Source organism: Hippoglossus hippoglossus, chromosome 10, assembly GCF_009819705.1.
Source record: "Hippoglossus hippoglossus isolate fHipHip1 chromosome 10, fHipHip1.pri, whole genome shotgun sequence".
In the NCBI taxonomy this organism is placed as follows: Eukaryota; Metazoa; Chordata; class Actinopteri; order Pleuronectiformes; family Pleuronectidae; genus Hippoglossus; species Hippoglossus hippoglossus.
Genome location: NC_047160.1, coordinates 23,183,552 through 23,206,847, shown reverse-complemented (window position 1 = coordinate 23,206,847; position 23,296 = coordinate 23,183,552). Strand labels below are relative to the sequence as shown.

At 43.4% G+C, this 23,296-nt stretch overlaps 1 protein-coding gene across 4 annotated transcripts in view; it reads left to right on the top strand.

Annotated features, from left to right (window-relative positions):
• The window catches only part of fstl5 (follistatin-like 5), a 156,486-nt gene extending 133,689 nt beyond the window's left edge, over positions 1 to 22,797 (top strand). For all 4 annotated transcript variants that reach the window (XM_034598348.1, XM_034598349.1, XM_034598346.1 and 1 more), the window contains 6 exons: positions 3,342 to 3,368; positions 3,619 to 3,737; positions 9,017 to 9,166; positions 12,596 to 12,703; positions 14,813 to 14,937; positions 21,335 to 22,797. In XM_034598348.1, coding sequence (XP_034454239.1) covers positions 3,342 to 3,368; positions 3,619 to 3,737; positions 9,017 to 9,166; positions 12,596 to 12,703; positions 14,813 to 14,937; positions 21,335 to 22,037 — 1,232 coding nt within the window. In that variant the 3' untranslated portion in view covers positions 22,038 to 22,797. The remainder of the gene's footprint in view (positions 1 to 3,341; positions 3,369 to 3,618; positions 3,738 to 9,016; positions 9,167 to 12,595; positions 12,704 to 14,812; positions 14,938 to 21,334) is intronic.
• Positions 22,798 to 23,296: the final 499 nt, after the last annotated feature.

The window sequence follows — 23,296 nt, the reverse complement described above, 5'->3', positions numbered from 1 at the left end:
CTCTCTTAATTTCAGTAATGAACGAGAAATATTGATATCTGTCACTTGAGGGAACCTTCTATGACAGACAGACTCTCATAATGAGGCCTAACAGGAAAAATAGTAAAGAAAGTCAGTATCACCCGATTCTACTGTACTTGCAAGGCAAAATATGTTCAAGACAAGAATAAAGATAACATTAGAGGTTGTAGAAATCAAGTTAATAAAAAGAATAAAAACAAAGAGCTCATTTGAGAAAGCAGAATAGAAGTAAGTGATAAAGCTTCTGCAGGTCTACTAGTTAAGAACCAAAGCAGGAGTCCAGAGGCGTCTCCATTCTGGACGAACTGTAAGTGGGAGCTGGCAGGTGGATGCATAATCCTGCTGCCGGAGTAATGGATATGAGGTGTACCTGCTCTGCATGTTATCCATCAGTGCAGAGACAGGATATTTGTTTTGTATCAATGCAGATGAGGAAGGGGGGAAAGATTTTTCTTCGGTTTCATTTGTCATTCCGTTCGGCTTCCTCATGACTGCAAGCGGGCACTCAGCCTGTTACAGCCGTCGCAGTTTGTCAGTGATAAAGTATTTGTGCGCGGCCTATAATTGAAGCATAACTTCAACACACTGCAGGGGTCAATATTTCCCAGAAACCTCAGGGCTGGGATCTGGAAAGTGCAGCAAACAAATGTGCACGACCGCGCCAGTCATCTTGCGTTACGTTTCACATTTGCATCCACTCTGACCCAATTAGTCTACAGATATTATGCATTCGCCGTCTCCCGCCACGCTTCTATGGTGAATACCACAGGCTGTTTGGCCCACTGACGCAGCGGCGTGCTCTTGTAAACAAATTGAATTTATGTAACCTTGCTGACGGGGAGGAACCGCAGAGTCCGCGGCGCCTGGCGCACACGCATGGCGTTTCCCCGAGCCCGGTGGAAACACAGTTATTACGACCAGAAAGAGTGAACTCACCGCCTACAGTGGCAAGCAGCTTGTTTTGTTATATGGATGATGAAGTTGATGTATGGGCCCCTTGTATGCGCAGAGCAGCCACAGTCTCTCTGCAGAGTGATGAATAGCATCAATACTGTGGGCTATTGGAAAAGACCTGGGCACACAAGATCTCATCTCAACTCCTCTTTTCCATTTTCTCCATGTTCCATTTTTTGGCACATCTCAAATAAATTGTATTGTTTTTCCCCCTTTTTTTGTTTTGTCCTTTCCTTCCTTCCTTCCTCACGTCCTCCCTCCCTTCCTTGTCCCTGTATCTTAAGATCCCCACTCCCTTTGTGTAACTTTTAATGAGCTGAAAGGTATGCAGGAGTGCACAGGAAACACATGACAAAGCACTTTTGAAAGATTAAGGCTGACTGAGTCTCGTTGGCTTTGTCTCCTTCGTTCTTTCTTTTTTCCCCCTCTCTGCGTCCGTCCGCCCGAACAAGAGGCTGCAGGAACGAGCGTTGCATTAGAGGTGAGATTAGAATCGGATGTGAATTGGGCTGGAGATTGGTTTGTAGACTGAAAATGCCTGAAAATGGAAGATGGGGTGGAAGCAGAGGGAGGACTGGGTGACAGATGAACAATGAGAGAGAAGGTCACGGTTAAAAAGGCAGCGTGAGAGGATGCTGCTGCTGCTGGAGGATAATGCTGATTGAGTGGATACATTTGCTCTGGTATTTACACAGTTGTGTGCAAACGTGTGAGCACCTCTGGGCAAATTAGCTAATTATTAATCATTGTAATTGATACCAATCAAAGTTTTTTGTTCTCAACTGAGAGAAAGCACAAAAAAACAATGTATAGAAATAAAAAGTTATTAATCAGATATTAGATTTAATAAAGAATTGGTCATAACCAAAGTTTAAAGACAGATAATTCTCCAGTCTTGTTAAGAACAAAGTAAGTAGTAACTAACTTACAAGCAATATAACCCACATTTTTCACTACGTTATGAGAACAAGTTTCAACTCTCCTGCTAGTTTCTATGTCCTTACGGAGACAACATCTTTACTTCCAACAAAACATTTTGAAGGACGACTTTGAGGCCTAGTTCTGTGAAATTCCCTTTCAGGCAGCACATCTCTGGCTGTATACACTCATGTATCACTGCTGTGTTATATAATATATATTATACAATAACATAATATAATATAACACAGTACTTGAGTTGGACTTTACCTGCTGTAAGATGTGAAGTTGCAATGACTTGAGGATAGATGAAACCGGGTTGGGGGTCTCACGATGCACAAGAGTCAGAGGAGAGTCAGTAGAGAATTTATCAGCTTTGGAATTCTCCTCATGTGACATTTTGCCAATCTGCCTTAAGCAGACTAATTTCAGACTAATCCTAAAGCCACATTTTTCTATCTTTATCTTCAAATGATAAAAATGAACTTTTCATTGTCCATTGCTGCAGCAAGTGTAGGACATTTCAGCCGACAATCTTGCTTTCCCAGGCTTTGTCGGGGGGGGGGATCGGTCGGGCTACTGACAGAGAACTTTGTTTTCTGCGGGGCCGACTTTGGGCTTTTTAACTTTAACAGCTTGTACATTCATAACGACACAAGCATAATATGTCTCCTTCACTGTTTTCGTATATTTTTACTTTAAAAGTCAACACGTCATTTCCCGCCAGAGGTTCCCAAACATCTGGACCCATCTGCAAACTGGCCTCAGATTCTCTTCTCACCACATCACTTATTTAGTCGTCAACCGGTGTCTCTTATTCTCTGAGTGCTCTGAAAGCCAGCGGGATCGGGGTTTCGGGTCGACCCATTAAACCACTCAGGGTGTTGTGTGTCTTTCACTTCACATCTCACATCATTAGTCACCTCTAAGTGAATTTAACGAGAAATTACCCATAACAGGAGCCAACGCTGAAGGAGCTGCTCACTAATCCCTGCTAATGATGTATGATAATCATCTGAGCCGGAAACCTGTGCATGTGTGTCTAAGGCGGCTTATCCATAAAACTCTTCGTATTGAAGGGTGATGATCTGATGTCTCTGGATGTTTTATACATATTTACTTTGTCCTATTTCACAGATTCAGCGTTTCCGCATTCCAAAAATCATGAGGCGTTTTACAGCGCTTGTAGTTTGTTGACTGTGCTCCATTCTCCAGTGTTTGGTATCAAATTATTTCCAAGCAGAGTGCTCCATCGATTGTCTGTTGCCATAGGTGTCAGGGAGACAGTTTCCATAAAACTTTCATGCGGCCCTGCCTTCCTCTCGGCCCCGATACGAGTTAGTGTTCGGTTGTTAGCTCTCACAAAAGGGGACACTATTGATTCTTGCACTTATTTTCATCCTTCCTTTTCCTCTCTCTCTCTCTCTCTCTCTCTCTCTCCCTCACAGTGGCGAACATTTTGTGGCGAGAAGAAGGTACGTCTCTGCGGCTTCTGCTCCACTCTAGCATTCATTATACGGAGTTAATTGAATTTTTTGTAATAGGGTTGGTGAACTGTGATGAGAGGGATTAAATAATGTGATGCTTTGGAAGTAGATAACAGTGTTGTAGGCTTATTTCCGTTGCAAACATTCACACCGTGCAGAGGCACGAGCTCTTTCAGGTGTGTAACGGAGCTGTTTCTCTTTCTCACTCTCTCTCTCTCTCTCTCTCTCTCTCTTGCAGGTCTCGGCATTGGCAACATGTTCTATGTGTTCTATGAAGATGGTATAAAAGTCATTCAGCCGGTGGCGTGTGAGATACAACGACACATTAAGCCCAGTGAGAAGCTGCTGGCTCTGCAGGTGAGTGCTCGGGAAGAAGAAACAGCTTTGTTATTTTTGACTCACTGCACTTTTCCTGTGTGAGAACGAGCATTTGGACTTTATTGTTGCTGTAGATCATAATTTCCTCTGCACGATGGAGCTGGATGTGTGAAGCTGCGGCATTTTCCCCAAACTGTGAATTCTCACATGACCATTTCCTTTTAATAATATCCTCAGCGTAGAAACACGTCAGGCTCCTGGCTTTAATTTTAGGTTTTCAGTGGTTTGGTTTGGTACAATTCTCCATTGTTATGCAAAGGAGTCAAGTCACAGGCTCAGAACCAGTGAAGCAGCAAATTTAAACTTGTGGATTCATGTAATAATGAACTGAAAAGCTAAATGAAACAATTAAATGTTTTGGTCGGTTTATTACAAATCATGAGCTTTACAGGAGCTTCTGCTCAGGTTGAGTGACGCAGGCCTCAGAGTTTTCACAGAAGACTTCACGTGTTATATCCGTGGATCAGGTGACTTTGTGTCGTTGAAGCTGCTGAATATCAAACCCACAGTCGACTGACACCAGATGTTCAGGTAATTGTGAAGCTGTGTAAACAACACAACTCTCATCTACTGTGTTTGTCAGCAGGATAACTCACAAAGTGCTGAACCCAATTTGCATCAAAATTGACGCATCCAGGAATGTTTTTTAAAGTTTTCTTATAGTTGTGAGATTTTTCTACATTTTTGTCCGCTAGTTGGGAAAATAGATCTTGATGTAAAAAAAAAAAAAACATGTTATTGTGTTGAGATCTCAGAGTGTCTCCAATTCAGTACAATTTGGCTTAGATGTGCAGGCTTGTTTGGCCTCGGAGGACAGATCTGCCACTCGAGTTACCTCCACTGAGGAGGGTGTTTCGTCTCTGTTAGCAGTAATACGCAAAAAGTACTGAACCGATTGCCATCAAATATTGTGCGATAGGGCAGTTTTTAACATTTCCCAGAGGATAATTCTGGTCTGTTCAGGGGGCAGATATATGTGTGTGCGCAATTTGGTGCAGATCCAAATCAAAATCTGGATTTAGTGAATTTAAATGTGGTTTCATAATGGGTTTTGTTAAATTAGTTGTGGCAATGTAAATCAACCATTCTTTACACTGGAGAAACTGAATCTTTTATTTACAAATATTTTACTTTTACTGCCCTATTTTCCACTTATAACTATATATCCTATGTTATGCATAGTTGACTTTTAAAATATCAAAATTGGGCCTTGTCGGAGCTGTGCACTCAACTAAGTGCCATCCTAGGGTTAAGGTTAAGGTTAGGGTTAGGGTTAGGGTTAGCCCTAACCCACAGAGTGAACACAGAGTGAACACAGAGTGAACACAGGGTGAACACAGGGTGAACGCAGGGTGAACACAGGGTGAACGCAGGGTGAACACAGAGTGAACGAAGGGTGAACACAGAGTGAACACAGAGTGAACACAGAGTGAACGAAGGGTGAACACAGAGTGAACACAGAGTGAACGCAGAGTGAACACAGGGTGAACGCAGAGTGAACACAGGGTGAACACAGAGTGAACACAGAGTGAACACAGGGTGAACACAGAGTGAACGCAGAGTGAACACATGCTGAACACAGAGTGAACGCAGGGTGAACACAGAGTGAACACAGGGTGAACACAGAGTGAACACAGAGTGAACACATGCTGAACACAGGGTGAACGCAGAGTGAACGAAGGGTGAACACAGAGTGAACACAGGGTGAACACAGAGTGAACACATGCTGAACACAGGGTGAACGCAGAGTGAACACAGGGTGAACACAGAGTGAACACAGAGTGAACACATGCTGAACACAGAGTGAACACATGCTGAACACAGGGTGAACGCAGAGTGAACACAGGGTGAACACATGCTGAACACAGAGTGAACACAGGGTGAACACAGGGTGAACGCAGAGTGAACGAAGGGTGAACACAGAGTGAACACAGGGTGAACACATGCTGAACACAGGGTGAACGCAGGGTGAACACAGAGTGAACGCAGGGTGAACACATGCTGAACACAGAGTGAACGCAGGGTGAACACAGAGTGAACGCAGGGTGAACACAGGGTGAACACATGCTGAACACAGAGTGAACAGAGAGTGAACGCAGAGTGAACACAGGGTGAAAACAGGGTGAACACAGGGTGAACACAGGGTGAACACAGGGTGAACACAGAGTGAACGCAGGGTGAACACAGGGTGAACACAGAGTGAACACAGGGTGAACACAGGGTGAACACAGAGTGAACACAGAGTGAACACAGGGTGAACACAGGGTGAACACAGGGTGAACACAGGGTGAACGCAGAGTGAACGCAGAATGAACACAGGGTGAACACATGCTGAACACAGAGTGAACACAGGGTGAACACAGAGTGAACACAGGGTGAACACAGGGTGAACACAGAGTGAACGCAGAATGAACACAGGGTGAACACAGAGTGAACACAGGTGAACACAGGTGAACACAGAGTGAACACAGGTGAACACAGGGTGAACACAGGTGAACGCATGACACAGGGTGACACAGAGTGAACACAGGGTGAACACAGGGTGAAACACAGTGAACACAGTGAACACAGGGTGAACACAGAGTGAACACAGGTGAACACGAGTGAACATGAACGCAGGGTGAACCAGAGTGAACACAGGGTGAACACATGCTGAACACAGGGTGAACACAGGGGCCGACTTACAGCCCCTCTCTTTAATTTCATACATTGGCGGACCACATGCAGTCGGGGGGGCTTCACCTCTCCGTGGAGTCTTTACTGCAGCCTCCCTCGCTGAATCACCGTTTATCACTGAAGCTCTCAAGCAGCAAAATATTCAAAGCGGCTCGTTGATAGATACCCGGTAGATTTACATGTGTTCTCCAAAGGACAGGTTTCCTCCGAGCTGCTTTCATCCACGAGCCGCGTTGATTGGATGGCTGTTATACATAATGCAGTGCCGTGAATGCACAACAATCAGCCAAGCGTTCCTCAGAGAGGTGTGTTTGTATTAGGGTATCAATCACCGCGAGGGCTGTGGTGCCAGCTCCAGTGCTGTCTTGGGGGATTGCTGCGTGAACGCAAGGCCGCTCCCAACGTGGCGCTCAAGTTTTCCCCATCACCAGGGAGCATTGATTGATTTGTTTATGGTAATGGCGCCGCCGATCCATTATCCTTAAGTACCGTATAGAGTGTTTTACCGTGATACGCACAGTATCAGGGAAAACATTCCAATGTCCAAATGCAGAAAAGCCAATTCAGGAAATAATTTTATTTGACTTCCCTCTGCAGCAGAGGAGAATCTGAAAATCCCGTCGTGTCCCTGAAGGAACATAATCAACAGCTTGAAGCAGTTTCTCTCAGTGTTTCACTCTCCGTCAGTGGAGGCGCTTTAATCTGTCAGAGAAGATTGTGTTTCCTTTAAAGTGATGATCAACAAGTTAGTAAAATATATAGGAAGACGTGTAATGCAAAAATCTCAATTACTTGTCCTGTCCTATCTACGGTATCTGAAAAGGCCTCGGCTACAGACAGAGACGGACTTCTGTTTTAAGTTAATGACATTTCAGTGTCGCCAGTGTACAGAAGAATGGCCTCATACTATATAGACACTGAATAATTCAGGAGAAGTATCTGAAGGAGGGATACATATCATTCTTCGACCAACTGACCTGTCAACCATTTGAAAAACAACAGCGAGACAAACGTCGAAATATTCTCTCCCCTGCTTCATATTGCCGGTTTATAGCAGTTTGGATTGAGACCTTGGAGAAACACCTTGAGGGAACAGCAGTGTCGAAGTGCGCCGCTACTTTGCTTTAAAATTCCTCTTTCTGACACTTTGGATGTTGCTGCTCTGCTGCTTCCTGCAGTTTCCTCCCCGCAGATGGCTGATGATGTGTCACAAATATATTAACGCCACAAATCATCCACTGGCTAAACTGGGGGACTATCAGAAGCCTCGTATTTCTCTAGCAGGACTGTTTAAATGTCATCGCTCAGCTGCAAAATCCCTATAAAATGCTCTTTTTAGGATTTCAGTGGATCAATGAAAAAAACATTACACCGGTCTATTATCTGGAGAGAGTAAGAATATCAATAACAAAGGGAAAAACATATCTACACCCGTTCTTAGAAGCCTCCACATACTCCGTAAATTACATTAATGCTATGTAACCGCACGTATACAGACATATGCAACACACGTAAACACGGTGGAGGATTACGACCACCTCCATTCACACCCTCAGCTGGGCGTCACATGTTCGATTTCTCACCTCCTAAAAAGGTGCAATAAGTACGGTTTTACAGCCACATAACACAGAAGGACCACGGTGTGTGGGTCTGCAGGGGGGGGATTCGTACAGTTCAATACCAGTGATGATTGCTTCAGCGGAGTGCCTGGATTTCTGGCTCTGGCGACGGACTCCTCTAACCTGTTTTGGATGGGAAACGCTGACAGATGGTGCCACAACTGGACCCGGAAAGATGCTACCGATTAAAAAAAAAAAGGTGCCACGAGGCCGAAAGCGCCAAAGAGCTGTCATTGTTTTAAAACGCCCCAAATTAGCTGGTTTAACTCGCCCCTGGAGAGAAAACAAAGGAGGGGAGGATGAGTGGGGGGGAGGGGACGAGCGGGAAACTGCAGCAGATATAAATTCTGAGAGTGTTTCTGCCCCCCCCCTCCCCCTTCCAATCCTTTACATACTTCAGTGGAGTTCATACATTACCTAATGTCCTTCTAACTAAAAGACATTGGCTTGTGGGAAGGTACCTGTCACCCAACGCCTCTGCGGTTGTAAATACAGTGAGGGAGAGAGAGTTCCCCCCCCGACACGCAGGAGCCCTTCATTCATCCTCTGCTGGCCAGCGGCTCCTTAAATCATTGCACACTAATGCAGCCCTGTAGGGCTCGCAGGGCCGGGGAGGGGGCAAAAGGGAGGAGGACTCCAGAGACAGGAGGCTGGTTAAGGCTCCCAGCGGCCGGGGGGGAGGCGAGCGCTGCCAAGACTGGAGGCTGAACATCCGCAGATCGTCGGCAGGGTTTTGTGTTCCGGGGATTACGTGTTTCGACAAATGGGAGCGATTACAGAGATTTTTTGCAGGACCTCGCAAAAATCTCATTTATCCAAGTTGCCAAGATGCGATAAGACGGTCGAGGAGTAAACAATGCAGAATAATGACTGGATGGAGATAATTGTTTTTTAACGAGCCGTATTTCCTGTTGATGTGAGAAAAACAATTAATTGACAGTGTGTTTGTGCTTTTTTTCCCAGGAGGAGGTGTGCCCCACCTCACCGGGGGAGGCGGTCCAGAGGTGTGTGTGGTCATCAGCGGTCAACGTCAAGGACAAGTTTATTTATGTGACACAGCCAACCTTGAATCGAGTGCTCATAGTTGACATCCAGTCTCAGAAGGCTGTCCAGGTAATTTCCGGTTAAATTGGAAACGGGGTTCACGTCCACTTTTGCCAGCAACACCACAACAATACATGAGATAGTTCATGTGAGGGAAGTTGACAATGTCACACGGAGGCAGAATAAAGCTTTGTTTGAGCAGAATTCTGCTCAAACAAACCTCAAGGTTGAAGGAAGCAATAGAGTTTCTCTCCCTACCCAAAAAAACACATGTTCCCACATTGACACAAAGGCAACATATTCCACAAGATCCTTCAATAAGTCGTTTTTCTGATAGTAGAATACAAGATTTGATGAAATCCCCCCCCTTCGACGCAGGATTCAGTTTGTACATTGTCCTTCATCCAGAAACAATTATTCCAAAGCACAGGACCTCAGCTTTTCACCCAAAGTGCCTGTGAAACTTCACCCAGGCTCTTTAGAGCAGCTTTTTACTTCAGATATGTCCGGACTTAAAATATTCTACTTGAGTAATAATTTAGCAGGATACTTATTCACAAGAGGCAGAGCTGTGGTGTGTGCATTCCGAACCGTGGCGTGCTTCAAGTGTTGGCAGGAGGCTGAATAAATCACAACACGTTTGACAGTCGGTCGACTCTGACTGGCACTAATGTCAGTGATGTGGGAAATGATCCACCCTGTAACAACTGGAAGTGAAAAGACAAAATCAGGAGGAAGACAAAGCTCAACAGCGGGTGGGCAACAAGAGGCTGAGGGCCAAACAGCAACGGTAACTAACGAGGGGGCTTTGAATCACTTGGTTGCCTGGTAACGGGGCGTAAAATGTGACTGAGTGACGTAAACAGATAGTGGCATTCTTTAGACTAATTAAGGACCTGATTTAAAGTAAGTACGAGGCTGCCATTTCAAATTTAGAGTCCAAAATCACTCGTTAGTGCCTGAGTCACACAAACTGAACCTCAAACTGAGGTTTTAAAGGAATTTGGCCACTGGCAATGAATGCAACTGTAATGTCTGGACTCATATATGATTGATAGCAGAAATTAGTGTGCATTTATTTGTGGAGATTTAACTTTAAACTCATTATTTGCTCAACTCGTAAAAAAGTACAGTCAGTTTAATGATGTATAAGATATAATCACAGCCCAAGTGATATTTCTGCCGTTCAAATTATTGTGATCTGTCCTCGGTTCTTGGTTTGTAGAAATATTATAAGATTAGATAATGTTGATGAATTCTGGAGACGTCCTTGTTGCCCTAACTACAGACATCTCATTTTAAACCGTCACTGGGGCTCCAGGGTCATAAATATGCTATGATATTGCCCTTTGAACTTGGTTTTGCAGAACAAAAAACATCCCGTTGGTCACAGCACCTTTCACACCTCTTCTTTTGGTTTGGACCAGACGAGGCAGGTGTGAAAGCGCTGCACCAGTAAGAATAATGTGTCAGACATTTAATTAACATGTCTTTCTGCCGCTGTGCTGTGGTAAACATTAATCAAGCTGCCATTCAAACGGTTTCTCTGCCAGAAAAAACCCTGAATACAGATCTTAATTTAATTTGTTTGGATTATTTATCATTTTAGTTACTTGCAGACTTTATTCAGAAACAATAAAAAAGCAACAGACGACGGGAGACTGTTGTGTCTGGTTCCTCCGGCGCTGGAGTTTTCTGCTTGGCGCTCTTTCGGTGTCTCACTCGTCTGAAAGCTTTGCCTCACCCCTGCTCTGTTCCACTCGAGCGGGTGATTTCGAGTGCTACTTTTTCAGCTCTGACGTCGGATCTTTCACCTTTAATCCGACTGCTTACCCCTGACCAGCTCCGTTTCGTACACACTGCCGCCGCCGAGTCTCACGCTTAACCTCTGCGTCGATGTGGTTAGCGTGTCACCCTGAGACCCACCTTCACGGAGACCGTCACCCGGCAACTTCTCATAGATATTGTTACATGGCAACCCCTCTGCCGTTTTCTTCACAGATAGTGAAAGTGGCGATCCCTCCAATCCCCGGCCACCTCGCAGCGCCGTTTATTCTCCTGAGGGAGTTTTATTTTTCGCCAGGCGGGCTCAGGAAATAGAACCGTTCCCACATGACAACATTCAGCACATTTTCCGTGAGCAGCATTCGGCTAAATGATCAGTGTCAGTGGGGGTTTTGTTGGGATGTGACTGGTTGATTCACGGTGGGTTCTAATCCCTGCAGATGTTTGCGACACCGTAACGACTGTTTACAGCTCGCAAGGCTCCCAGGGACCCGCCGGTAAGAAGGTTGTTGTCCTCAACACTATCACAAGCTCATTATACAATTGCCTGGAGGTTGAGCTTCATTGCATTATATTAGCAGTTGATAATTAAACTACCTGAAACCGTCTCTCGTCTCAAATAGCACGAGACTTGTTCTGGTTTCCCTGGTTCAAATTTCCTATTGAAATATAAATATGAATGACATGCACACGATAGTATCAATGAGAAAAAAATATTTAGAAACTTCTGACCAATTAAATATCTGGTGAGGACTTTTTAATGAACAGATTGGATGCAAAGTGCAGACGGATGAATGTTTGAAGTCGCCGCAGTGTTTTTTCCGCTCTTCATCTCCGACAGATCCGCCGTCGTAGCTGAATTTACAAGAGCATATTGGATGAGGATCTTGATAATCTTCCTCCGCCAGAAAGAAGTTGATAGAGAAAAGGCAAAAGAAGGAAAAGAACATGAACACCTGTTCTCTCCGATGACTACATGCTCAGAGATTAGTTGGGATTCAGCGGATATTCTCATCTTCTTCTTCTTTTTTTTTTTTGCAAGAACCCTCTGAGGAGCTGTTCACTCTCTCATGAAACGATATATATTCTGCCTGGGTAAACAATACTATGATGGCTCCATAGCAAAAAAAACAAATACTATAGGAAGTAAACTGCAGTCAAAGGGAATTGTGGGAATTCCAGGGTGGAATAATTTCCTTGAAAAACAGCATGATTGCTTTCCCTGTGAAGCAGCTTCATCTTCTCCCTCATACTTTCCCTATTCCCTCGGAGCTGCGGACGTAATGCACGAGGAGCAGTTCTCTGTCACATGCGACTCATCTTTTGTTTTCCGACTTGGAATACTGCTGCTGTGCGTCAAGGAACGGATAAAGACTGAAAGCAATTACTTCGCTGCGGTAAAGCAATTGTGTCTGTCACCACTCGATTTGAAATGCAGCCGAACACCAAAAAACACCTTGTACATAAGAGGCACCCCGTCCGGTCGGCCTTGTTAAGAGAAGCCTCGCTCCTGTCAACCCTGATGCATCAGTGTGCAGGAAAACTTTTCAGAAGCATTACCACTGCACATCAAAGAGGGATCTCTTCAAACGCAAAGTCTTAAATTGTTATTCTGCAGACCCTGCTCGCTTTAAAGGCTCCGTTTGGTTTGGTTGTGTGTGTGTGTGTCTGTGTGTCTGTGTGTGTGTGTCTGTGTGTGTGTGTCCCCTCCAGACGGTCAGCACCGATCCTTATCCTGTGAAGCTCCACTATGACAAATCTCACGACCAGGTGTGGCTGCTCAGCTGGGGAGACGCCGAGAAGAACTTCCCGACTCTGCAGGTAAATCCACATTATTTGATTTGAGAGGATTTGATTTCAGTTTGGTAAAAAGGGACAGAGTTTGTGTTTCACATGAATTTGTACCCTGTTAATCCCCGAATCCAAATTCCGACTTTGTTTTGTTCAACCACCAGTAAAGAACCCAGAGAAATTCAGTTCACACTGATCAGCTCCATTCACACTGACGCACTTTATTCTACCTGAAACAAATACACCAACACCCTCTGCAGTCGTGTTGTTAGGTCCTAGATGCTTTTCCATTAGCTACACATGTACAGTTTATTATAAACAATCTTATTATCACCGAGACCTGACATCTTATTAAATGCGAATTTAAACTTGAAGTGCTTCTCCCCCTTTTTTCCAATATGTCCTGGACGTGGCATTAATCACTGCAGCCTCTCTGGGATTTTGAGCTGTTGATTTGTTTGTCTTGCCTGATGAGGGTAATTAATATTCACTCAGAGCGCTGCGCAGGTATTTGGACTGTGACACATTTTCAATTGTTTGGGCTCTGGAGTCAAGCACAGTGGAAATGAAATAGAAAATAGAAACAATTACGACGAGCTGCCGACTTTCAGCTTTAATACGATGAGCCTTGCGTCTGTTGTCTTTTGAAATCAAAAACCGGGGAATTACATTGTTATTTTTTAAATAGATAAACACCTTTTTTTGTATAGATCCCTTAATGTGCTGTTATAAGACTTGGGACCAGGATAACTACTGGAAAACTACTGTATGTACTGGCAGCACTGTTTTACTGCAATTGTATTTAACATATTGTTTGAGTAGTTACTTTGTTTATAACTTGAATAAACAGAATAGAACTGAAAAGATCAGTTGATTAATGAATGAGTCGCTTATACAAGAAAAATGATGAGTACCTACATATCCTGCTTCACATTTGTGAGGACTTTCTCTTATTCATTGATTATTTAATAGATTTAAGGTTTTCAACTGGTGAGACTAAAGATGTTTCAGAAATTTGGATTTTACGCAGTCTGACATTTGATAGGCCAATAGGTCAATCCATGGAAAACATAATTAGCAGTTTAATCAATTATTACATTAGTCATATGTTGCAACAACCTTTACTGATTGTAGCTTTACAGGTAACCCATAAACTATAGCTCCATATAATTTCCCATCCATCCATTATCTACACCAGTTATCTTTTAAGGGTGAAGGGGGGAGCTGGAGCCATTTCCAGCTCACACTGGGCCGACGTACAGACACAAACCATTAATACACATTCACACTTTCAGTCTCCAATCCGCTCCCAACCTGCATCTCTTCAGACTATGGGAGGAAACTGGAAATATCGAGAGAAATCCCACAGAGACACGAGGAGAACTTGCAAATGTCACACAGAAACACACCGGGGTTCTAGCCTACTTGCTGTGAGGCAACAGCTCCCCCCACCTCACCACTGTGCAGCATCCTCACTGTTTCCCCATCTAATGCACCTACATACTGATACAGATATAGAGCAACTGCAACAAGCCAACATCAGCAGCAATATATCATTTATTGTTTGTTCAAACCAAACAGAACGTAACAGAAAACAGCAAAGCAAGCGTGCAAACACTGACAGATTTTACTGTATTTCTCCCTGACACACGTTTACTATAAATACAATCAACAAATATATCACGATTTTTTTTTCAAACTGTCTTTGCTTTTCTCGCTTCCTCTGACATTTATCCCTGATTCAGCTCAAGACTTGAGGGGGTTTTATTTGAAAATCCCTCTTGTCATCGCCTGCACAGAATTTCATGAAAGCAGGGTTTGGTCTGAAGCTATTTGCTTTGTGCATCGTGGCATAATCAAAGCAAACGCTGCCCACACACAGAACACGTGGCTGCACGCTTCTTATGCATCGAGGGTTATTTAGGCGCCAGTGACAACAGCGCACATCACCTCCCACAGAGAAGATCTCAGGAATAAGAGGATTTAACTGTTTTATCCCGACTCAAGCAAAGATAAACATGATAGCAACATATTAAGTTATTTACTTGGGTGGACTTCGCTGCCTTCTGGTTTGTGAGCTACGAATAAGCGCGAGGCTCATGTTGAACACCCACCATCTCCCCTGCTGCTGTTCTGCAGGTCATCAATCAGGCCAGTGGAAGAGTCTCCCACCACACCGTGCACACGCAGCCGGTCGGCCGGCGCTTCGACAGAGTGGACGACTTCTTCATCCCCGCCTCCAGCCTCATCGTTAACCACATCAGGTACGTTCCGCAGGATCCAAGAGCTCAGGCAAATTGAATTCATCCCATCGGCATTTGATTCCCCTTGTTTGTTTGATTTTTTTGTCTCTCTCTCTCAGAGACTCAATTCTACAATAATGATGTGGATGGGCGTTTTGTGAGAGAGTGTGTTAATGGAGGTTGTGGGAGAAAGTCCCGGTGGTCATCTTGTGCTGCAGATGAGTTTCATGGCCACTCACCTGAAATAGTTGAAACCTTTCTTGCATGAGCTGCGCTGGATTAATAGTTTATATCAGACTGTTGTGAATCCACAAAGCCAGTGAACAGTCAACCGATCATTTTTTTAATTAGCAAAGGTTCAGTCTTCTGACGGTTACTCTGGCAGGAGGCTGAGTGTTTTTTTAAATTATTAACAATGAATAGATCTCAACAGCATAATAAGTTATTATAGTGACAGCTGTGAAAACACTACATGCTATTGGATAGGTGTCAAAGGTCAAATATTCTAGATTTCCCAACTTCGGTGTCAGCACAGAGACTTTAATTCTTTCCTAATAGACACTTTTGCTTTTCTAAAATGTCAAATCGAAAGAACACTAGTTCAGTGACCGTTCTAAACCTGCCTGTGTAGGATTGTTTGGCCTGTAGTGATGCTGTAGTTGCACCGCTGCTGTTGTTGTGATTGACACTTGTGCTGTCGAGTCCCAGCCACAGCTGCTTCACACCCAAGATGTTAACATTTCAGTTTACAAAGAATATTGGTGAGAAGTAGATTAAATAGATAAACAAGCCTGAGGAAATATAGTGTAGTTTATTAATAGATTCTATTTGCAGTTAAAATGATTCCTGTTAATTTGAGTTTCTGAATCTTTAACAAGAGGATTATACTATAGTTATATTTCTCAACAGAAATAGTAACTTAATTTGCACTCAGCAACTTTATTATGCACACATGTACGATCTGTTGGAATCCAATACAACAGCTCTGCAATAAATTTGACCTCAAAGTGCATAATGTTCATTTCTGACTACAAATGTGTAATTAAATAATATGTTTATCTGTTTGCCAATTAACACTTCAATGCTGGTGTATAAAATACTGAATATTAGCATCATTGAAGTCTTTTTCATCACCTTTCTTGTTTTTCTCTGTGTTTTTTTACTCCTCTGCACTTTGTAACCTTGGTTGGAGAAGTGCTGCAGGAATAAGGTTGCTTTGCTGATTTACAGTATTTATTATAATAACAGTTGTGTTTGTACACATCTACCTAATGTGGCCACTGAGTGGCTGCGTCGTAATATCAATCTAACAACTAAAGTAAACTATAAAAAAAGTAAAACAATAAGGATATAAAAGAATAGATTTCCCATATCGACTGGTCGTTACGTATCTGGTGCAGTTATTAGTCAATGTGCTCTCTGTGTGAGCACTTAGCTTTATGCCAGCTCTGTCCCTGAAACAAGGTTAGACAGTGTAATTGCGTTGCTAAGCATCAGCGATGGTAAGTAAATGCTGATGACCACCATTTGGACCGAGCAGCAGTAAATCAGAGCCGCACAGACTGTGTGAGCTCCTTTAAAAAGAAAAAGACCCGGTCATCAACATGTCAACATGAACTTAATCAATCAATTACAGTGTTTGTATCGGTCCACGTTTTATTTTTCGATGATATCACAGACACATCAGAAAACAGCCGCCTCCTCAGTTCTGACGTCCCCAGAGTCCTGGTGTCAGAGGCTGGTTCCTCTGAAACAGCACGAATCACAACAAAGACAGTTTGAGGACAGTAGGATTAGTTGTGTTTGAGATAGACGAGGAAAAAAAAAACACGTGAAGCAGCAAAGACATTTCCGTTGATCATCTACAAAAGCCCGGATGTGCTGAATACAGAGGACATCGCAACGCTGCGGTGGTTTTCACGAGTCATGAGTAGTTGTCACACTCGGGCTTAACGTGCACAGAGAAAAGCTGCTTTCAGATGCTTGGCTAGTGTCATGGAGAGGCCAGGACCAGGCGGGAGGTCTGGAGGATTTCAGGATGTTAATGGTGTCATGGAGAGGGGGTGGGGGGAGGGGTGGGGCTCTGTTGCTAGCACAGCTGTAATTAGATCCACTGAGACCTGCGATGTTGTTGTGTTTGAAAGTCGTCTTCACCAGATACCTACTCATCATTGTCCTGAACAGCAGCTTTCTGATTGTTTCTGCTACAGCCGGCTCCTCCTATTGTGAATGTTGATTAATATCAAAATATCAACGTAAAATACAGAGGTCACGCGTGTCACTGGTTGTACATGAAAGTTGCTTTCTGTGTCCAGCTGCAATTCAAATACACGAGATGCTGCAGGCTAATGGCATCAGGACAGTATAGTGTATAAAACGAAATAGCCACGCCCCCCAAAATTTAATTTAAAGTTAATATAAAAGGAGAAAAACTGATCAAATTTGAAAGCAGGAACCAACAAATATTTGACAATTTTATTTGAAAAAAAATTGAGATTGCTGAATGATTTGCTTTCAATGGATTTATTGACTTATATCTCTAATTTTCATAGTTTATCTCTCTTTGTTTATCCTATAAAATGTAGTAGATATAGTAATACAGTACTTTAACATTTTCCCAGAGTCTTAAAGTCTAAAACCAAAAGAAATTAAGTTTACCTTCACAAAACCTAAAGAAAAGCAATTAATCAATTAGCACAAGTACAGACTGATAAACTTTATAACAGTCGACTACTCCAGCAAGTTAAATACTTAAAGAATCTCCACCTCATCACACTGAAAACCACGACTCATGTCAGCTGCTTCTATTGCAGATATAAGGAGGCTTTGAGTTAACTACTGCCTGGTGCCTCTTCCTTTTTCTGTTAGTACACAGCTATTTGTCCGTCGGCAGCAGCGCAGCATCGATCAGTCGATTTAGCAACATGAGCAGTGTGTCAGCAGCCGACATATATTCTGCAACTTCTGGGGATCGTTCAATGACGAGGGATTCCCTCAGCAGCCACTATAAAGCAACCAGGAACTTCTGGGGGCTGTCATTCATTAGACCCATCGACTTACAGTCAGGCAGCTCTGCATGTCAGCAAAAAAAAAAAAACTGTTCTTTCTCATTTCTGGCCACATACAGGACCCTGCAGCTCGGGCTGCCCGCACCTATTCTTCACAAATTTCTAATCATTGCACCGACTTCCTCGTGGCGAAACAAGCCAAGCGAGATGTTGATTCGATGTTTTTCACGCTGGAGGATGGGTGAACAAGAATTGCTGTGTTATAGATATCCTTCACTGTGCGGCATTCATTGTCCTGCTGTTTCCTCGTGAATTCTGGCCTCTGGGTCTTTAACCGAACTGCAGAGCATCGGGGGTTAAGTGTTCAGACCCGGGAAATGTCTACACTGGAAAAAAACACTGAGGTGAAGATGAGATGATGAAATGAAAATAAAGATGTGACCCCATTGTGCAGAAGCGAGGAGAATCTTTAATGCATTAGTCAATGGTGCAGACGACAGACAGCAGCTGTCAGTTTGGCTGAGAGCGATCTGGGTCTGCCGATGAAGCCGCCCAGCTGCGTTCACATCAGAGCGACGCCAAACAATGTCGGATTATTAATTTATCAAAGGTGGAATTTAAAAAGAACAACTCACTGCCGGTGCAATTAATCTGTTCGATGCAGGAGAAATGCACCTTTGACCTTTAGCTTCCGAGCATGTTACCAATAAATGTCCCAGCGTATGTGCACGACTCATTGATTTGTCCCAACAGCCACAATATTGAATTCAACTAATAGCAAAACAACTTCAGCAGCGTTTCACAGGCAGAGTCTTAATATATAAATCATCAGCTTGGAGGAAAGACAAAGGCAAATGTTTGAACTGCAGATTTAAAAAATGTCTTGGAGCTTATTTTTTAGTGCAGGTGAGACGCAGTGAGATCAGGAACCAACATGTTTGGATACATTTAAATAGTTTCCCAAGTCACACGAAGACTATTCAGTATGTTTGACATCAAAATCAACTATTTACCAACTATGAATTGTGTTCCTGAGTCTTTAACGATTTAATTTCTATAATGACACAGAAAGTAAAGTTCCCTGGTCAAGGTAAAAGATAAAATATAGACATAAATGCAATAATCATCATGTCCAAGTAAAAGATTTAATACAAGTCTTTTCCTGTTAAAAAGTTTTATTTTTGATCTTCCTCATACTTCAGGTGTTATTCGGCCTTTGTGTTCAACACAGAACACAAACACTGCAGCTCTGATACATTAAACTACAATGGAACCCAGTAGATCACAAACCTTAAATCCAATTAAGCTGCATCACATTTGACACAATCAGATATCAGTTCTCAAAATGATGAAAATCAATCCACCCCCTGATCCAGATCTGCACCAAAATTTAACAGCTTCCTCTCTGAAACATTACAAATCCACCAACGCCGTTTTCAGACATGACCTTTGGGACCTTCCCGAGATCTGTCTACAGAGTTTTCCTTTCACACATGCACAACACAGCGGGAGGTTCTCTGCACAGATCACATCCTCAGAAAGGAAAACGCACTTTGACTTTTTGTTTTCAGGTGAAACTATGGACCTGTCGATGTTTGGGAAAACGTGGACGACATCAAGACCACAGGCAGCCACCTAATGTAAAATAATACAAGTTCACCCCGGCTCAGAACGGATCTTTCCACTGCAGCCATGATGGGAATCAGATTACAGAGCAACTCAAACTGCACGACAGCCGACCGATATTTTTTTTGACATGCCAGTAATTTGTCAAAGCAACAGCTGCTGCAAATCAGAGGACAACAAATCCAGCAGAAATTCAATTAGAAAATTAGTCAGATCTGGTTTCGCGCGGCGCCTGCCAGCCTTGCACCAATGTTAAAGATAGCTCAGTGTTATGTTCTGTTGATTCGTGTCCACAAATTACCCGTGACACCTGCTGGCCGGCTTTAAAAAATAGAACAGGAAATGTGATCAGATCTCGTCTTTTCTAACTCGGTGTCGCCTCGTGTCTCTGGACCTGGTGGACAGAAAGATCTCTGGATCAATGATTCCCTGCACGGGGAGGGGGGGGGGGGGCAGTGTAGCTCTGTGGCTTTCAAACAGCCATTTTCTGTTCGCAGGTACGCGACAGCTTGGTTTTCAAATCGCATAAAAGATGATGAACAACGGCAAGCTTGAAGTGCCTGTCAGCATCGATCAGCTGGTATTCACATTTAATTGAGGCCTGTCAGCTCTGTGCACATTCCCTCTTCCCTCTTCAGCTGTTAAAACGTAATGTGCCATTAAGAGATTCTTTTGGATTTTTGTAATGAGAAGCATGTTCACAGATCCATGCCCCCATAAAAAAAACCTAATATATTTCTATTAGAGGGGAAAGAATAGATGGTGCTGAGCTGCCGATGTGAAGACGGTCAGGGACCAAAGTTGGACTTTTAAACTGGTTAAAAACCTTCTCAGTAACTTTAATATTCTACTGATTATTTCTTTAAAATGAGGACGGTCCAATTAACCGGTGGAAATCAGTTTGGATTTGTTATTTCTAGTTGCTATGCTATGTGGATTGTAGCTGTATTATAAGATGTTACCGCTTGCTGCTTGCATTGATTTCTCAGAGAATAATTCAAATGCTGAAAATCGAAATGTATTGGTTGCGCCTTGGGTCATGTCCCACCCATCCACAGGAAGTTGTGAACATCCGTGCAGTAGTTTTTGCATAATTGTGCTAACAAACAAAAAAAACACAGAACAACAACCTCCTTGGTGGAGGCAACAACCTTTTCATAAATTGGTTTTACTCAGTATTCCATCTTGTCCTGATCATTAAGATGCTGTAGACCCAAAGGGCATAATGATTGAGTTTCAGTTGCTCTGTATATCATGAATTAATCAAATATACATCAAGACTAAGGGTCTATTGACAGTAAGCAGGTACAATGTTCTTAGTTTTGTAAATTAGCTTGTTAGCTTTTGAATTAGTTGCACTAAAAACAGACTGATGTGAAGGTATTTTATTATAAATGATATCAATGGACTGTTCAAAATGAAACCTGATGATTGTTCTAAATGAAAAAAGTAGGGATAAGCAAGATTCTTATGATTTATATTGAAGTGGGAATAATTGTGTTTCAGAATTTATGGAACACTATTGACCGGCTTTATGACATTTCACTGAAATGTCAATCACAAATGTCACCCTGCACTGTGCAGCCGAAGGAAAGTCACAAAATCAAAAAAATATAATTTGGACACAGTGTTTGGGATCAATGAATGTTCAGAACATGACTAGAAGAAAGTCTCCCGGCAGCCTCGCCACTAACATGACAACAAATATGTCTTAATTTGGAGTTTACAAGACTTTGCTGTGTTATTGATTGAAATTTTGTCTTTTCTCTTTAAATTCACTGCAGATTCGGCCTCATCCTTCATCGAAATGAGCCTGTCCTCCACAAGATCGACCTGGAGACAACGTCATACGTGAAAAACATCAGTTTGTGGGAGTATAACTGCATCCCCAAGTCCATAGCCTACACCCATCTCGGCGGCTATTACTTCGTCAATTGCCGACCTGACTCCACCGGCGCTACGCAGCCCCAGCTCATCCTGGACAGTGTGACAGATAGCGCCATCGGACAAAACCGTGACGTCACCGGCACTCCCTTCGTGTCTCCAGACGGTCACTACCTGGTCACTGTCGACGACGGCGACGGCTTGATGAGGATCCAGACGATCACCGATCGGGGAGAGATCCAGGAACCGTTCGACATCCACACAAACCTTCACCTGTCCGACCTGGCCTTCCAGCGCTCCTTCACGGAGGTCCACCAGTACAACGTGTTCGGGAGCTCGGGCCGTCAAACCGATGCCCTGTTTGTGGAACTGAGCTCCGGCAAAGTCAAGATGATCAAGAGCTTGAAAGAGGCCACAAAGTCGTTTGAGTGGCCGTGGAGCAGTAGGAACAGGGTAATGGCCGGCAGCGGACTGTTCGGCCAGTACCTCATGACCCCGTCACGAGAGTCCCTCTTCGTCCTGAACGGCCGGCTCAACAAGCTCAACTGTGAGATCACCGACGTCGTCAAAGGCAACGTGGTGGTGTGGGTCGGCGAGTCTTAGGTCGCGGCTTAGCGAGACCCAAGGAGCTTTGTTTTTGTCAAAGTTACTGTTGCACTGAATTCTGTTGCAGATTCTTTCATTTTGTGGGAGCACAGACGTGAAATCCACAGATTCCGAAAAACCAAATTGGCCATTTGTAAGTCCGCTGGATGAAGAAGTATCATCATCATCCACCAAAAAAAAAAAAGAAAAAAAAAAAGAAAAGAAAAGAAAAATTCAGCTGAGGGAGTAATTGATTGATATCGTCTTGAAGCCAAGTTTAAAATCATTCTTTTCCACCGGGTGGTTTGTGTTTCAGTCAACATGACGTCGCTTGCTGGTAAAATTTTTCAGGAAAATTTGGTATGAAGCCGTAAATATGTGCAACTTTGCATTAATATTCACAGTCAGTTGTATTCAGTGTGTGGGAATGCTGTAGATAATCTCTGAACAAAACCAATACTCAAGCGAAATTGGCAGAAATAGATATAATATATATGCTGTATGTGTCCGGATTGACTCTTGTAATCTAAGTTTACCCATCCCCAACTTTTTTCCTGTGCCTTCAAGGAAAAGCGCCCTCCATCAGAAAGCGCCCTCCATCAGAGGAATTAGTGTAATTATTCCCAGTATGACTGTAAACTACACCTCTTCCTTTGACCCCTCCATTTGTGGCGAGCGTCGTTCCTCCCAAACCTGGTCCGTCCGTCCAAACGCAGCCGACTCGGCCTAATTAAAACGAGCCCTTGCTGTGATCCCATCCCGTTTGAAGTGGAGACAGAGACTCGGTTGTGCGCTCCGTAACATTTGATCCCAAATTATAACCGGCGCCGGAAGGTTCTGAGCGAAACCCTTTCTTTTTCCCTTTTTAGTCCAAAGCCGAGGAAAATTAAAGTCAGTGGCGATGTTTTAAAAATTGTACCAGCTTTATACACTGCACATTGTTAAAAATTTAAGTATGTCAAACTGTTCCTTAGCAATGAGTCAATAGAGCACTTGTGTGTGAAGAAAATCCTATCGCAACTTAAATATCCCCGGGATCAAACACGAGGAGGAAAGAGAAGAGAGAATAGTGGAGTTTAATAGGATGAAGAGTGGAAAACACGCATTGTCTGCCCTGTTCGACAGCGTGTTTCCTGTGGATGTTTTAATGTGAAGTAACGACGTGCTAGCACACTGGGGAGTGGGATAGTTGTGGGTGTGTGTAGAGGGTCTTTGAGGAGAAGCTTTGAATGTGAATGACGACTCTTTCCAGAACGTCCTGCAGTAGATTCATAGCC